This window comes from Solea solea, chromosome 4, assembly GCF_958295425.1.
Source record: "Solea solea chromosome 4, fSolSol10.1, whole genome shotgun sequence".
NCBI lineage: Eukaryota > Metazoa > Chordata > Actinopteri > Pleuronectiformes > Soleidae > Solea > Solea solea.
Genome location: NC_081137.1, coordinates 2,565,495 through 2,583,363, shown reverse-complemented (window position 1 = coordinate 2,583,363; position 17,869 = coordinate 2,565,495). Strand labels below are relative to the sequence as shown.

At 38.0% G+C, this 17,869-nt stretch overlaps 1 protein-coding gene across 2 annotated transcripts in view; it reads right to left on the bottom strand.

Moving 5' to 3' along the window:
* Positions 1-17,869, bottom strand: part of doc2b (double C2-like domains, beta) — a 127,580-nt gene that overhangs the window by 55,608 nt on the left and 54,103 nt on the right. For both annotated transcript variants that reach the window (XM_058628170.1, XM_058628171.1), the window contains exon 2: positions 2,717-2,796. In XM_058628170.1, the coding sequence (XP_058484153.1) occupies positions 2,717-2,796 (80 nt within the window). The remainder of the gene's footprint in view (positions 1-2,716; positions 2,797-17,869) is intronic.

The following is a 17,869-nucleotide window of genomic DNA, read 5'->3' as shown; positions in this document are numbered from 1 at the left end:
AGTTGCGAGAGGTAGATGGTTCCAAACCGTTAAGAGCTTTAAAAACCAACAATAACATTTTAAAATCAATCCTAAAAAGGAATAGGAAGCCAGTGGAGAGAGCACAACACAAGTGTCAAAAGATGAGTGTTTTTATTCTACTCTTCTATTCTACTCTTAGAGCCACTGAAGACAAAGACCATGAAGAGGAAGCGCCGTTAGCTTCGAGCTATTCTGGTCTCCCCGCCTCTCTACATGTATGTACGCCCTTTTAAAACAATTAAAGCCTATTTCAAGGAGCTGAAATTGACTTATTTCAGTCATGTGAGCCATCCGCTGATTAACTTAGCGCAGCGAGCAGCTCTGGAAGACAGCAGAAGTACAGATGGAGTGATGTTAGCAAAAGTGAAATAGAAGTTAATGTCTGACCCTGAAATGTTCATCTGTGGCCCGCCATCAATTTCACATCATTATCTCCATGGAGCAGCGTTGTCAAAATGGGTGTTGCAGTGATGGACTTGATGATGATCGTTATTGTACTACATCTGAATGAAAATTGCTTTATAAATAACCCCTGGGAGTGTAGATAATAGGCTGCTAGACATGCTTGGGTTTTCTTGCGGATACAATCACCTGGATGACTGAGAACCTTCAGAGACACGTTTATATAAAAAGCACAGAAAGCTAACTTTTTTTTCTAATTGCTACTTTTATCAGCAATCATTTGGTCGACTGCATTAGATCCAAGCAGCGTTGGACGGCGCAGCAGCACTTAGTGTCTGTTTTTGGGTGAAATACTTTTCCAGAACAAGTCTGTTTGACAAGAACCTGATATGTTGAGGAGAATTTTAGTTAGATCTTCTTTTTTTTGTCACATTTGGAGCTGTCACAACACTATGTCTCATTAATACTTATAGCTAGTGCATTTACAAAGTTTTGTGTCACATTCCACTGTCTCATTCTCTAAAAGAAACGGCTTTAAATATTAAAAATATGACAGCTGGTTTAAAGAGTGAGCTAAAGCAGTTGAAAATGGCCGGTGCACCTAACTATATTTGAGAAAGTGAAGTTGAATACTGAGGTAATTTGCATTCCGCTTTGACACAATATTGTTAATAAATAGAGTTTTATACAATTGAGCATTTCTTATTTCCTTTACTTGTGTTGTCTGACCTTTTGTCAGTCTCTGTGAATATCAACAAGTTTATGATAATATAAGCATTGTACACATGAGTGGTTACTGTTTGCATGAATTTACATGAGCTCGCGTCTGTGCACAGTATAAAACCAGCACAATAGGCACTGATTTCAGTCCACAGAATTTAAAATAAGCTTCCTCTTGTTTGTCTAGTCGAGTGAAAACTTTCCCCTTTTCTCTCAGCGGCAGGATCCATAAAATCTAATTAGGCAAATAATTAGTCAGAGAATACGCAGTTACAGTTATTATTGAAACACCTTTAGCTCTGGCAGCAAACCAAGGTGTTTTAGCAAACAAATTTAATCACAGAAATTATGATACACCACAATATTTGAGAGAAATCTATTTTTTTTTCTCGTGCTCGCCGAGGCAACAGACTTTCAGGGGCAGAGTGGAAAATGGAAAATAACCAACATACTGTATATCTATGGCCTCATGCCTACTCTGTCGTCCAACTCTCCTGCCAAGACTGGCTCCTGTGATGCCCACTCTTCTCCATACCAGCCATTCAGGCAGATCGATGGGCAGAGTTAGAGCTGCTGACAGCAGCCGTGACTGTCGGAACCACCACTTCATCTTGACAAAGAGGGGCATCACCAGAGGACGACACCCATAAACTCATATTTGTGGTAAATTATATAAAAAATGGGCTTCTTATTAAAATCAGATATGTTGGTTATTGCTGTAAACCGACAATATGTGGGATATTTGGTTCCTTGTGGATTTATCTAACGCTTTGAAGGATTTAAACTGTATTTAATCACCCTGCAACATTAATCTTGTCCTAAGTTATAGATAATATTTCAGCTTTTTATCTCTGATGCTCTTGCAAATTGAAATTGCGTCAATAAATTGTTCCCTGTTGGATTCAACCGAGTATTTGCATTTGCAAGACCATTTTACAAAAGTCACTCGGATGACTTTAAATTAGAGCTACTTTTTTCTCCACCAATTCCTAAACCTAATTTACTATGGTTATATAATTTCTTAACTGCTCAAATTTAGACGTGTGGTTGAAAACACATTTTTTTGTGGCGTGACAAATTTAAAACACATATTTATTACTGTTTTACACATACTTTTATGCTTTCCAAGATGGATATATCTGCAAATGTCTCCCTCACGCAGAACTGTGGGATGTGTTAAGTTGCCATTCCACTGCTTTTTTATTTTGTCAGCATGCGTAGGAAGACTCGAGTGTAGATCACAGGGAAAATGTTAATTTTTGACAATCATCTGATAGATTCTAAAAAGCATATTGGAAAAACTGCTAATTGATTTGTATTGATCTGTTCCATGTTGCCCTGTTGTGAGGTTACGAAAGATATTTATACAGTAACAGAAACAAGTAGGATCCATTTAGCTTCATTGAAAACCACAAATAGGTTGTTTCCTATGGCCTAAACCAAAAGCCTGACAGAGATTGTGCAATTTATCTGGGTTCACGAAGGAAGGAATTAAACTAGAATGTCTCTTTTAATCAAACGTAAAGTAACAACAAAGCAAATAAATCAGTGGACAATCAGCACAGTGGCTCACCTTGGCTTTGTTAATGGTGCAGTGTAGTGCATTGTTCTCCTGGTCGTACGTCAAACTGAACTCCAAGGTCCCCAACGTGGCTGTGAAGACAAAGACAGAACAGAGAAACGGGAATTAGCTGCTGGAGAAGACGTTTTCACTGTGCACTAACAGCCGCGCTGTTGCGAGGAGAGAAAAATCTAGTTCTCATACGCCACATGGGAAATATGCAGGAGATTGTAGCACTGACATGTAATTACAGCAATAATAATCAACGTAGGAGTGAACATTTAGAAAAATGTATGGATGAAAACGCTATCAACTACACAGTTAGATTTTGAAATATAGAGGTAATTGGAATTGTGAAAAAACAATACAATGAAATATAAGTTTCATTCCACAGTTAGATTTTAGTCCATAAAGTAATTTAATTGTAATCTCCTGACTGACTTCTTCTGTAAAATAAATTGTTTGTACCAAGACAAAGTTTTAGCAAGCTGGTTAGATAGATAGCAAGCTCGCCTAGTATATTATAATGTATCTCCTCAGTAAATCAGTTAATCTATAATGTTAACGGCAAATTTCCTGACTGACTTCTAGTAAAATAATTAGTTTTTATTGTTTTTTTTAACCAGCTAGTAAGATAGATATATAGCGAGCTCGAAAGCTAGCTTAATATATTACAATGTAACCGAGTAAACAAATCAATATTACAGTTAGATTTTAATCTATAAAGTTATTTAATTGTATATCTCCTGATTGACTTCTGTAAAATAAAGTTAAGTTTTTGCTAGCGAGTTAGCTAGATAGATCGCAGGTTAGCTTGCTAAATATTGGCTTTTTGGTAGGTGCACTTTAATTTACCAACCCCAAGGTGCATACAATTCACAGGTGAGAAAAATACAAGTAAACCACAATAACAGTTTTTTATAAAGCCAGCAAAACACAGCAAGTGTTACCTCCACTGCAACCAACACCACAACTGACCTCTGAGGCTCACAGCAGCCTCTTTAAGCAAATAGCGCATCCCAATCAGCTGTAAAAACATGTGGAAAAACACATTGAATCAGGTTTTAAGCAGTCCCACACAATAATCATGTGTTCATAAACGAAATTGCGTATACTGCATTTCATTTCACCCTACCTCCACACACCTGTTCGGCAGAAATGCAGGATATTTAACTAGCCATATGACAGTTGGTCACATGACTTTTAAAGCCCGGGAATTTTTCCTTAATTAATGCGGAAGTACAAGCGCTGTGGTCTGACAGACTGACGGGAGGTGATGGAGGTGACGGAGGTGATGGAGGTGACGGAGGTGCGAGAGCTTCAGAGCTTCACCGGCAGCAGGTAAGTGAGATAATTTAATTTGTATGTGAAACAGATTCACGGCAGAAACGTGTGCAAACCATGGCGCAAACTTTGGTGTCGAAGTGTGCGGATGTGTGTGCGTGTGCGCGCGCGCCCTATTAACGTGCGCGTGTGTACTGTATCTGTCACCGCTTTAGGACACTTTTTTGGCATAAAAACCGACCTTGTCAGGACCAGTGGTGCTTATTGAGACCAAAACCTGGTCCTAATGAGGCAGAACATGGTTTCTCAGACTGCGGTCAGGCCAGCCGTCTCTCGTGTTCGCGTTGTCAAGGAAACGCTCCGACATTTCAAGTGCGCCATTATTGCCAACTTTATGGCAAATATTTTGGCGAGCTTACTGCAGCGTTTTTTGAAAAAATAAATAAATAAAGAGGTGTGTCTCATTGAACAAGTGTGATCCTGCACTGATTTTGAGCCAGCAGGTTAAATAACCTGGAAGCTATTGAGCTATAATGCTCATATTTACAATATGAAATGTATTAAAAATACCTAAAATAATATGAGAATCATTAAAAATGTGATTAAAAAGGTGTGTCCCCTACAGCACATGTAGTTCTGCTGTCCTACACTGATTTTCAACCAGTAGGTCATGACCTGGAAACTATTCAACTATAATGCTCATATTTACAGTCTGAAATGTATATAGGTCAGAATCAGTGTATGCTAGTAGAGCTACACTTGCTGTATGAGACACACCTCTTTTTTATCACATTTTAACGCTTTTCTTTTTCTTTTTTCTCTCTCGTCAATATGAGCATTGTTGCGCAAAGTCAGTGCAGGATCACTCTTGTTTAATGAGACACACCTCTTCCTATCTTTTTTCTTTCTTTCTTTTTTCAAATAATCAAATCTTAACACTCATATTTCTTTTTACTTGACCGTTTCATATTGAGTTTGAGGCAGTCACATTATGGGGACTTGTCTTCCTAATGGGGACAAAATAGTCCCCATAACATAAATGATGACACTTTAAAGTGAAGAGATGTTAGGTTAAGGTTAGGAGTAGGTTTAGACCGGTAATATTTATGGTTTAGGTTAGAATAATCTCCAGGAAATGAATGTGAGTCAATGTAATGTCCTCTGAAGTAATGGAAATCAAACATTGTGTGAGTTGTCTTGTATTTGTTACCTATAAACACTGCCCTTGACAGGACCAGTAGTCCTCACAGAGACCAAAACCTGGTCGTAAATGAGGCAGAACCTCATTTCTGAGACTTTGAATTGAAGTTAGGTTAAGGTTAGGATTAGGTATTACATGGTTAATGTTTGGGATAATACTCTTTTTAGGCTTTTAAAATGATTGGAAGTCAGTGCAGTGTCTTAAGAAGAGTAGTTGGGCAAATCTGTGTGTGTCACAGAAAGTTTGAAAATTCACAGAAACTATGATTTTGGTAAATGAGTCATGCATTATTTTTTATTTTTTACAGGTCTCTCCGCACCAGAACCAGCAGGTACAGAGGAAGCTTCTTTCCTGCAGTGGTCACCCTACTGAACTCAAGCTCTGTATCCCGGTGACAAATTTTCCATATTTATTGTATGCCATTATGTCAGTATCAGGATTTGCTTTCTACCATACACAAATAAAAATGTCACTGAACTTTTGCTGTGTAATAGTCACAATGAGCACACCAAACCAATTACTAAAAAACACACACAAAAACAGATTTTGCACGGGCACTGCACTATTTAAATATAAATCTGGGTTGTATGTATGTAAAGATTCTAATGTTCAATGTGTCTAAAATCTGCAGGTGTGAGTTTGTCTCCACATGGGTCTGAGTTTCAACTTCAGAGCCTCCACCGACGCGGAGTCCCACTGCAGCCCTCAGCCTCCGGCTCCCAGGCAGCTTTCTTCCGCCTTCCCACTGGAGGGGAAGGTGGACATCATGGAGGAATCCTCGACTGAAGCCCCTGATTCCAGCACTCAGGACGATGTGTCTCCTCTTGGTGAGACCCAACATCAACAGAACCCGATATTTCTGTACAAATGCAGTTGTGTCTCCGCAACGCCAGAGGATTTTACCTTGAATTATAATAGAGAAATGCTGACTGACTGTAGTTCTCAGCTCTATGATGCAATTTAGTGTCTTTCAGCTCATTGTTTTGGGTTTATGGTCAGTGTTTTAACTCTCTTTCACCACTTCAAGGACAAACAATGTGGTCAACAGTCAAAACTACTGAGGAAAAACACAACTATCCATGTTTTTATCTGTTTGGGCTTTTTGAGCAGTAGAATTCACACCAGAAACTGTTTGTTTGCAACTGTCTCGCTTTATTATTGCGATGCTGTTGCTTCAGGATATCTTGACACAAAACAAATCACTTCCTGTGGAATGTGTCCCGGGCAACACGAGATCTGAACTCCACTGATTTTGGTTAGAGTGTAATAGAAGTTTGTTTATATTAAAAGTTAACACACACTGCAGCATATTAATCCACACAAAATCGCCCTTCTCTCCAGCTGTGAAGGATGTTAATGTACTGCTGGAGAAGAAGAGGTCAGTGGGCATCAGCAGCCCGTCCACCCTGCTGAATCCAGCCATGCACAGCAGCATCCTCGACGACAACACAAAGTCCAACTCTGCTCACTCAGAGGTCAGTGGAGAAAATCACTCATTTTACCTAGTTTTATTAAAGCACCACGGTGCAAAGTGGGTGACTGTCGCACTTAAAGCCAAGTGAAAATAAACCCTTTTCCTGGAACAACACAATGTTGTTAGGATTACAATTAAATCATAAAAAAAGTACTTGAAGACTCTGAAGTTGTTGGTGACAAATAACACCCAGTTCTTTATTCACACTTTGGTATTTTTAGAAGAATTGAACATTAAGTTTTTAAACGCTTTTAAAAGATTGTAAGATGTTTTGTTGGCTCTCAGTGAACCCAGTGTCCGTCCCTGACCAAACACTGACTCTGAAAACAAATGATTGAAAAGGACAGTATTACAAACCCCACACCACTGCCCAGAACCAGGCTCCACATCAACATTCGTACTGTTTTCCTCAGTTAGATGCAGAAACAACAGTTTATTGGCTCCCAAAGCATTAAATAACATGAGTTTGAAACAAAGTCTATATTTGTGATTGAAGACGTCCTGATTCACTTAAAAAGCAGTGAATAATTGCTACCTAAAGAACGCTGAGTTCATCGAAATTGACTGAACTTCTTGGCTGCTTCCACACAGCGATTCCATTTATGTCGGAAGTCAGAATTGGCGACGTCGTCTCTGAGCTGAAGTCAGATAAAATGTATTTTTAAACAGTGTGGCAAGATGTCAATGGAAATAAATTGAACATAAGTATGTTTACGACTGATGTAAATCGAAACAAAGAAGTCTAGACTATGAACTCGTAAATTCACACTCCCAACTACATCTTCAACAATTTGAATGAGTTTGCTGTATAATTTGTTGATATTATGGTCCATTTCCGAGTTATTATTATTTATTTTATTTTATTATTATTTATTTATTATTATCATTATTTCGTGCTTTGAACTGGAAGCCTACAATGGCAGTTGTGAATTGTAAATGCATCTTCTCTGGTATGCAAAGACCACTGTCGCTCCCTGAAACACTGAAAAAGCATACGTGCATCCTCCATTTCTTGCACTGTACAGTTTCACCACTAGATGTCACTAACTCTTACATAATGGATCTTTTAAAGTGGTCTGCTCTGCCAACAGAGCCATTGTTGGTCCATGCTCCTGTCCAGTTATCTGTGAGTGTTGGCTTGGATATCTAATTCCTGTAAAGATTGATCACAAGACCTTTGTTCGTGAACAACTTTTTAATTGGCTTTTCAAAACTTTGGTACCGATCACCACAAAAATCATCCTCTTTCTTGCTTGACCTATGACATACATTCAGTTTTATCTGTGCAGACAAATAGAACCAAAATCACATGGTGAAACGTTCAAAACACATTCTCTAAGGATGAATGTGTCTCTCTTTCTTCTGGTGTCTCATACAATTACAGAGCTGCTGTATTTCTATCAAAGTTGTTGAGTGAATGTGATCGTTAATGCTCCCACGCTGAAAAAACTTCTTTATTTTCCTGCCATCATGTCCCGATCTCTTGCTCAACGCAGCGCGTTCTCCGCCCCAGCATCGCTTCATCTTTCCCCAGACAAACGAGAATGAACAGTTATTTTGTTTTCTCGACAGTTTTCCGTCTAACGCCCTGCACAAGTTGGCTGATTTCTCTCTGAGGAACGCGAACAGACTGTGCTGTCGGGATCATTTGCAGTCCACTCACTCACACTTGCACACAGAAGACGTGGTAGCGGTTGCTGGGAGCGGGTTAATGTTTGTTGTGAGTGATTTCTGTAATTCAACTACATGAGATTGATTGTAATCGACTGTGGCTGAGGAACGGCCGTTTCACCAAGAGTCGTCAAAGAATGAAACATTCGATATAGTGGAGTTAAAGTAAGAGTTTTTTGACCTGTGGTGATGAGTCAGGGCAGTGTAGCACGTGCATCTGTGCAGGGAAATTGGCTTTGTTTGATATGAGGGAGAGCATTTTCGAGAGAGTTTTACAGAAGGCTTATTTTAAAGTGTTTTCTCTTTCAATATGTGCATGTGGTGTGAAAATCTGGGCACTAAAAACAAAGAAACACAATGTCCAGAATTATAAATATGACCATTAAAATCCTTGGGAGGAAGCAGAAGAGGGTGAAGTTTTGTTTAAAATAGGGGATGAATCGTCGTCCTTCCTTGTGCAATATGATAATCGATATGCTGGCGCAAATATGGCATCGCTATTCATGTCTCCTCATGGCGGTGCTGCTCAAATGTATGAGGGGAAATTTGGGGTGGAAGTTACATGGATGAAGAAGAGGGATAATGGGGTTAAGAGAGCTACGTTAAGAGATGCTCCATCCACGTTCAATACATAGACTTTATGCACTTTGGTCTCTATGTTGTGAGTAAACGGAGAAATCCTGCACGTTAACATTTCGTTTTCCTCAGTGAGACAGATATCGTGATGTATCGCTATCGTATCTGTTATTCCCACCCCTAGTTTTTAACAAAACAGATCAGACAAATTGTGTGCGTGATCCTCTTTGTCCTTATTTTAAAGAGGTTGTTAACTCTTCCTTGAACCATCAATCATGTCTGAAAATACTCTTAAATGTGGATTTAATGTGGGGGCATGGCCTCCTAAAGATATTATAATATCATTTTTATTTTTATTATTATTATTTACAGTCTCTACAGTAATGCTGTCTGCTTCTCGTGACACCATTTTGTCCCGCAGCTGCATGAGCCATTTGTGTCGCTGTTACAGTCCAGTGAGATGCAACAGAGCTGTGAACCCAGAAGGAGAATAATGAAGTGGAATCTTTCCCATTTTTAAAAAAAAAAAAGAAAAAAAAGAAAAGAGAACAGTGGAGTCATACTCCAGCTGTGCAGCCTAATTTCATTGACGCTCAAGCAGGAAAAGAATGACGTTAAAAGTCTAATTCAGTCTCAAGTGATTATGAGAAAGATAATGACCAAACATTTCCTGTAAAGAATCGTGTGTAACAGGGAAATTACTAAATGACTTTTTTTCAGTAAAGTACAGATGTATTGATGCCAAATGTTTGAGAAGTACTTTTTTTTTCATAATTGTTTTTATTTGTGTTTGTTTTTTGGCGTCGTTCCTGCTGTGTGTAATGATTAATGCGCTGACAGCCGTCACCGCCTGTTATCACAGTCTCTGCGTGAAGCAACATTTTTGAAGCATTGACCACCGTTGTTTTTTCTGTAAACCATTGATCGTTTCAAAAAAAAGAATTCAAGTCATTGATTTAAAGTGAAGAATGAGTTTTTCCACACGTTTGAAAAGCAGAACTTGGCAGAACTGCTGCACTATGACTTTGAAATACTTGACTTGGAAAACTTTAATCCTGCTGAAGCTTGAAAATCTATTTCACATTTCCTCCTGCTTTATTGCTTTATTATTTTCTCTCTCACTGCATCATTAATCTCACATTATCAGCTTATATACAGTATATACTGTGTATATAGTGTCCACTATAAACACTGAGTTAGACTCAACAAACATTAACCTCAAACAAAGCAAAAAACCAAACACCCACGATAGGGTTGAACAATTAATTGTAATTATATCAAAATCGCAATATGGCCTACTGCAATTTGCAAATCACAGGAGCTGCAATATTTTTTAAAGCCAAAATGTGTGTTAAAATATAATTTTAGATTAATTACTGATGTCTTGATCTATACACGTCTTATTCTACAGACTGTGTTTCTCCCAGATCTGCAAACATATCACACAGTAATCATTTTAAGATAATAATTATGTAAAAATGACCATTCCCTCTGATATTGTGATTCAATTCCTTTCAAAATAATCGCAATGTGGATCCTGGTCCGGCCTTGGGTCTTTCTGAGTGGCGTTTGCAGGTCGAGTGGGTTTTCTATGGGTTCTTTAAATACTTTAAATTGACTGAAAGTGTGAGTGTGGGAGTGAATGGTTGTTTATTTCTATATGTTGTTGCTGTGATGGACTGCTGACCTGTCCAGGGTGAACGTGCCTCCAGCTCTATGTCACCAGGGATTGAAAACCTTTGCACCAATCGATGCTCAAAGTGTACAAAACTTGTATGGGCTTTTTAATGACACATTCGCCCAAATACATCTTTAAAATAAATAAATAATTAGCTTCTGTGAAAAGCAGGTGGTAGACATCACAAAAACAGATCACCCTCGGCCACATGTGGCTGCGTTTGATTCGTACCTCATGTGACAGTTTACACATTTACCAAAATGGTGCTGGTAAAGTGTGGAAAGTCTCCCCTACAGTCAAGAATCGGAAAGAAACGACTTGATGTGCAAATTCACACATTACGGCTAATGTGGCAACAAAGCCGAGCAGCATGTTGCTCATGTCAGAGCTCCGTTTGTAGAAGGAGACACAGCCGACAGGGACAGAAGGTTTTATTTTTTGTTTTTATTATATATATTTTTTTAGAGTGATGACTGCTGTCAAAATGGCCGTCGTTTTGCTCAGCTAAGAGCAGAGCCATGGCAGCTCCATTACCTCCCTCCAGGCCAAACTGCAGAGGCAATTCCCTGGTGAGTGATGCTGACCGGCCACTCACCTCCTGGCTGAGAGCAAAGTTCATGAAACCCTGTGTGGTGGAAGCTCTCCACATTTCACCTTGACACATGCCAGGGTGGGAAATTAGTGTGGGCTCGGGGGTAAATTACCCTTGAAATATCTAACATTGGGTTTGAAATTTACGTGATGGGAGTTTTTAATGCCCACATAAAATAGATGGTTAATGTTTGCAAAAAAATACCACACACAACTCACAAATTGGGCTGGGTGATGTATCACTGGAGCTCTGGATGTCAACATGACTGATTGCTGCCATGTTGGCAGGAAAAGTTGTTGGAATGATGATGAATGGAGCTTGTGCTAGTTTCAAGTTGTAACTCTGCCGGTTTTTGCATCGTGCAGATCACGTCAATCCATATTTCCTCACTGACTTGATTCTAACCTTTTTCGTTGACAAAATATCATGAACCAACTGGCCGTCACGTCACAGACACGACATCAATTCGGAGAATCTCAGCGCTAAGCTCAACTGAAGTGAATGACGCTTAAATGTGCTGCACTATTCACGCCAAATCCGCGTCTACTCACATCCGTGTATTGACTTTGTATGTAAACTGCGTCTGTTGTGACCGCAGCATAAAGATGTGTTTCCATCACAGTACAGTTCGGTTTGATATAGTATGGTATGGTAAAATCCCGGGTCAGGCTTGTGTTTCGATAGTACCTTTTATTTTAAACGTTTCTAATCAACGTTCCCTTAATCTACACCAAATTTTTCGCAGTAAAAGTAAATCAATAAAAAAGATATTTAAGTTAATTAACACTGGCCTCTGGAACGACAATGGAGTTGGCATCAAGATTCACAGCTGCCTGGACAGCAATTAAGGGAACTTCAATCTCATCCCTAACTTCAGCAAATAAAATGAAGGCTTTATTAATATCATACAGCGTCTTAAAATACAGTAAGACTTTACATACATGCACTTTAACCATCAATAACACTTTTATTTGTATAGCACTGTTAATACAATGTATTAATATATATATATATATATATATATATATATATATATATATATATATATATATATATATATATATGTGTACATCAGTGATTTACACTTATGTACACGTGTGTATGTACACTTGTATACTTCATAAAATGTAAAGCAATTTAAGAAGTTTAAAAATGACAATAATTTTTACTTTAATTTCCCTTAAGTTTACCCTTAACTGTTGACCAGGAAATATATATGTATGTATGTGTGTTGTATATATATATATATATATATATATATATATATGTACATATATATACAGGTACTGCTGTGAAAGAAAATAATCAAGGTATTTGCCAATATTTGATTAAAAACTGAAATGGAAATGATTCAAAATGTCCCTTAAAACTTATAGACAGGGCCAGAAAAAAAACTTATACCCTGACATAGACATGAATTTGGCTGTTTTTGAGAATAATCCAATGCAAATGAGAGCTCAGTTAGTGCCACTTGTGACACAGCGTGAACATTTTTGAGAGAAACATACAGCACATGCTGTGATCAACACCAGTGGTTATTTTCTGGGTGCGCTCAGGTGGAATAGGATTGCAATTAGGCTGCCATTACCGCTAAATAGCTCAAAGTCAAATTGCATAAATTGAGTGCAAAGTAATTCATCTCGCAAACTAGGTCAAATACCCTGTGACTTTATTTTATGACTAAATGTGCTGGAAATAAGTGGAGACCTTTAATACATAGCATTTTGTTTTTCTCTGTATTTCTCACATCTAATACATTTTTTTTAAACAATTACTTAGCAAAGCATAAGTAGTCAGAGGTACATATGCATACTGTGCATCTATGAGCAGCGCTTTTTCTGTCACAAATCTTTTCCATAACATTCACACGCTGCCGGCTCAAGGACTTGTTGGCATGTACCCACAACCTTCAAAACAATCTTGTTTTTTGCCATTTTGAATACATTTTCCGTAAATATTTTCCCTCCAAAACGACTCTAAATGGTGCAGTACCCATGCCAGGCCTGTACGTAGTGCTGTAACACTGCTAAACCAAAACTGGAGAAGTTTAACATGTGCGCTGTGTGTACTTTATCCAAATAAGTCAAGGATCAAGGATGAAGGATAGGTTTATTGCCATATAGTGTAAAACATAATAGGATTTTTTTTACAGCTAGTCATGCCATGAGTGTGGCTAACAAAGGAACAAAAAACAAGAAGACAAGACAAAACATGTCAATTTTTTCCCTAAATATTTCCACTCTGGGGCCCGTTGTGTTTCAGGGCTCCTAAAATGCCGATTCCATGTGAATAAAACACTGATACAATAAAACAAACACCTTTTTGTGTGGACAGCTCCTAAAATCCCAAGTAGTTGAGTCGAAAGCACTATATTATTTAAATATGAGTATCGGCGTCTGTGTAAAGTAAACAAGACATTTGAAATGATGAAATGACTAAACAGCTTCTGTCATGGTGATTTGCGATGTAGAAAACAACACTGTTTGGGCAAAGTTTTGCAAAAGTGGAGGTATTTGCTTGAATTTGTAGTGATCGCAACGTCACAAACTCCCCGAGGGGCTGACCACTGAAGGTCACAATGATCTGGATGACTGAGAACCTTCACAAAGCCCTCAATAAAGAAATGTTTAAATGAATTCCACTAAATCAAGTTACTGTTTTTTGTTTTTGTTACAAAAAATACTCTTTTTTTTCCCTCTATATGTTGAAATATTGCTCTATAATCAATGAAATACCGAACCTTTCAATATGAAGCTGGAGCATTTCACAATAAAAGCCCTGTATCAAAAAGACTGGACACAGGAAACTGCAACAAAGTGCTCTTTCTTTGAAACAGAAACAGGAAATGCTATGTCAAAATGTGGCAGTTATCATTGATTTATGGAAACAAGTCAGGGTCGGGAACCTTAACCCTAGTGCAGTAGTTCCCAAAGCCTAGGTCAGGACCCACAGATGGGTCATGGGATATTTTTTTGTGTCCCCCAAACAAATCTACGGAAATTTCCCCAACCTTTCAGTCAAGATTGATGTGTTTGTGTATTAAAGTACATGCATAAAATTAACTTTAAATGCAATTATCAAAATGATTCCAGCCCAAAATGATATTAGAGATTAGCTACATTAATCACACATTTGCGCTTGTCAAGGTTTATATTGGGTCACAATAGTTTGCCATATTTAAAAAGTGGGTCCTCATATAGAAAGTCTGGGAAACACTGTTTCTATTGTGTTTCTTGCCTTAAATAAAGCAAATAGAAGCTGAGAACAAACATATAGAGTGAACAGCTCTTATAAATTAGCTAACAAATGAGTATTTTTGTCAAAAATTGGGAACTGTAATAAATCTGGGTTTTATGTAAGCAAATATGCAGAGATTTGTTGGCGTTTAAGACGTTTAAAAACCGGTGCGTTTACACTGTGTCTTCAGAAAGTGAGTAAAAGTCCCTCCCCCTGCTCACTGACTGAACTGCAGAGTGAAGGACAAATAGTCCAAGTGTTAATTTGTCTGCTCGTGGTGCTTGAATGAACAATTAGATTGCATGCCTCCCATTCTGTTCCTCTCATTAGAGCGGGGAAGTCTCGCAGGGGAACGGCAGGTTCCTGCTGAAGATGAAACTGTTTTTGTTTTACATCACAGAGCTGATTGAATCTTTGCTGATATAAATAAATAATCAGGACTTTCAGACGAAATTTTGAGACATATCTCTTTGCACTTTACGTTTTTTTTACGCCTGTTCCTGTGACATCTCGGGTTAATTAAAGGAACATGATAGAAACTTCCCCACATGCCATGACAGCTTCCACCTACACGGGAAATTATTATATTAGGAGCTCATGACTGCACACATTTGCATCTTAATGAGACGAAGGAGAATTTTTTTTTCCGTAAACATTGTAACATCTGAACGCTTTTTAGTTCACATTAACTCTAAAGACGAGTGTTTTGACACAGAAACACTTATTTTTAGTAACCAAGGAGCATCTTTAACACCTGCCAGTTATGTTACAACTTACTAAAGTGTGGTTGTATGACAAAAGAGATAAAAGGAAAAGGTTTAACTCATAAAATCTATGTCTGCTGTAGTCTTTGATATCGTAGGAGCATGTTTGCTGCTTTTTCTCACCATAAAACAGCATTTTTTGGCTCTAAAATTAAGTTTATAAACCACTCATTCTCTCACACCAAAGTCCATAGAGAAAATCAGCGATTTTAGCTCACAGACACACAGCAGCTGCTTATTTACTGCTGTCTTTTTTGTTTCATTTGTGCCACTTTGGTAAATCCAAACAAAAGTTTTTCAAACACCGAATTCACAAAAATCAAAACATTCTAATTTAAAGAAGGAGGCAGCGGTGGATCAACAACTCCTGTGTGCTGTGATTTAAAAATCACTGATTTTCTCTATGGACTTTGGCGTAGGGGAGACGGAATTGTTTACAAACTTCACTTTCCAGGCTGCAGACATGTCCTTAAGATATTCTGGTCTTAAGCAGGCATAGATTTAATCACACAAGACTTTTGTTAAGTGGCTAAAGTCTGTCTCTAAAGACAGGCATGTTATCGGTGAGAGTGAGTGTCCATGGACACAGTGGTGCAGCCAGTGTTGATAACAGGTCAATACTTCATGCAAACACTCGTCAAAAAAATGTAACTATGCCTTTAACAGCCGGGTACGATAAGGAAAGTCCTTCTCGGACAAACTGGCAACTGTAAACAACCTGAGCCAATAGATAAAAAAATAAGAAAATAAATAAATGAAAGTGTCGTCTAAATATGTCAACAGTAGTGGAATGAATTCAACATCATTTTCTCACATATGAAGCGACTGCATTTGCTTAAATAAGCTCCTTATTAACCAAATATTTATCACAAGAGCGTCGGGAATTAAAAGGAGAAATGTTTATATATTTCCATGCTCAATAAAAAAAATCCTATTGAACAGATTACTTCCTACAGTTAATCTATTTTCTTCACACTAACAGAAATAAACCTAATTTAAAAACCCTCTGCTGCAAAATCATCAGCACGTGAGTGAAACTGCAAATAAATAACTATGACCTGATACTTTCATCTGGAACATTTACAGTCATTAGAAAATGAGGTAGAAAATGAGGATTTTTCTACAAATGTCAGGATAAAACCATTACACGTAAGTAAGTATTTTAAAACACTTGGACATGATACAAATTATCGAGATAATCTAAATTCAAATTGAATCATTGCTGTAAAATTAAATGTTACTCTCCCTCAAACTCTGATTTACTGTCTCTTTTGGTCTACATCGTGTATTAAATAATCATGTCATCTCAAGATACCCATATTATTTTTATGCAAAACATCGCAACTCACCACTGCTCAACCAGCAGCAAAATGTTCATCCTGCAGCAAAACTCCAAAATTAGACAAACCTGGCAACCCTGGTCACATTGTGCCAGTTAGACAGAATTGATTGCTAAGAATAAATAAAAATGGAAATAAATGAATTGGGGTATAGATTTCAAAAAAATTAAATCAGGGAAATAATTGTGAGCATAGTGATTTTGCTTATGTTTCAAATTTAATTTTAATTTTTTAATTATCACTTTTTTTGTTTTCTAATATCAAGATATGGCACGTACAGACTTCCATACACTGTAGCTTCTGGAAAAATAACTCTCTCAACCTGGTGGTGTCCTGTTACCGCTGAGCATCTGTTGCCAAATCCCAAGCTATCAGCTCCTCTAAAGGGTGCAAACCACGGAAACGGAACTAAAGATTCACATTTTCTCTCAAGTACAACCTTCACTAAGGCCAACAACACTAAAGTTATACATTATACTAATTATTTCTGATGATTAAACACCAAAATACAGTCTAGTTACTACAATTTGACCTGTTAATTACTCCAGTCAGTGGACTGTAAGACATCTTGTCTGTGTTGCTCTCGTTACAAATACACCCATCAAATATTCAGTGTACCTGCTCGAGCTCATATGAATGAGCGTCACATACAGTGTATGGATGCGGCGCGTGATGCTGCATGCAAAAAAAACAACACATTCCCTGCTGAGGTGGAAGTCTGTACAACACTGTACTGACAGATCACTGAACCGTACTTGTTTAAAGCTGATGCAACAAGTGGAGTCGACACCTCGCGCAGCGTCATGGCTGCTGCATCAGTAACAACGCCGGCTTTCCTTTTTGGGACCTCACATTGTAAGCAACACCATTTGTAGGAGGCCTCAAGCAACCTCTTGGCTAAAAAAGAAAAGAAGAAGAATGCTGCCCTGAAGCAAAGTCAGATGCAATAAGATATATATATATTTTTTTAGCAGCACTGGAAAACTTTAAACCGTAGTATGAAACTTTTTTACTATTGTCAGATGAGTTCACACAAAGTTGAGTATCAGCGACACATTAGAGTTGGGCGATGATAAGGTATCTCGTGGTATCTAAAAATCAGTAGCGTACCGTGGGGTTTCAGTCAGGGCCTTCAGTAAAAAAAAACAAAAAAAAAACATGCACAAACACAACCACATACAAAACACACTATTATGCACTATATTCACGAGACAGTTGATCTGCACCAACCATAGTGCACACGGACACCACTCCGCATCTATAGGCTACTGCATCATTACCACCACATCTTCCGTTATGTCACTCAGCAACCGCAATTTCACAAGCCACTATATATCAATTTATCATT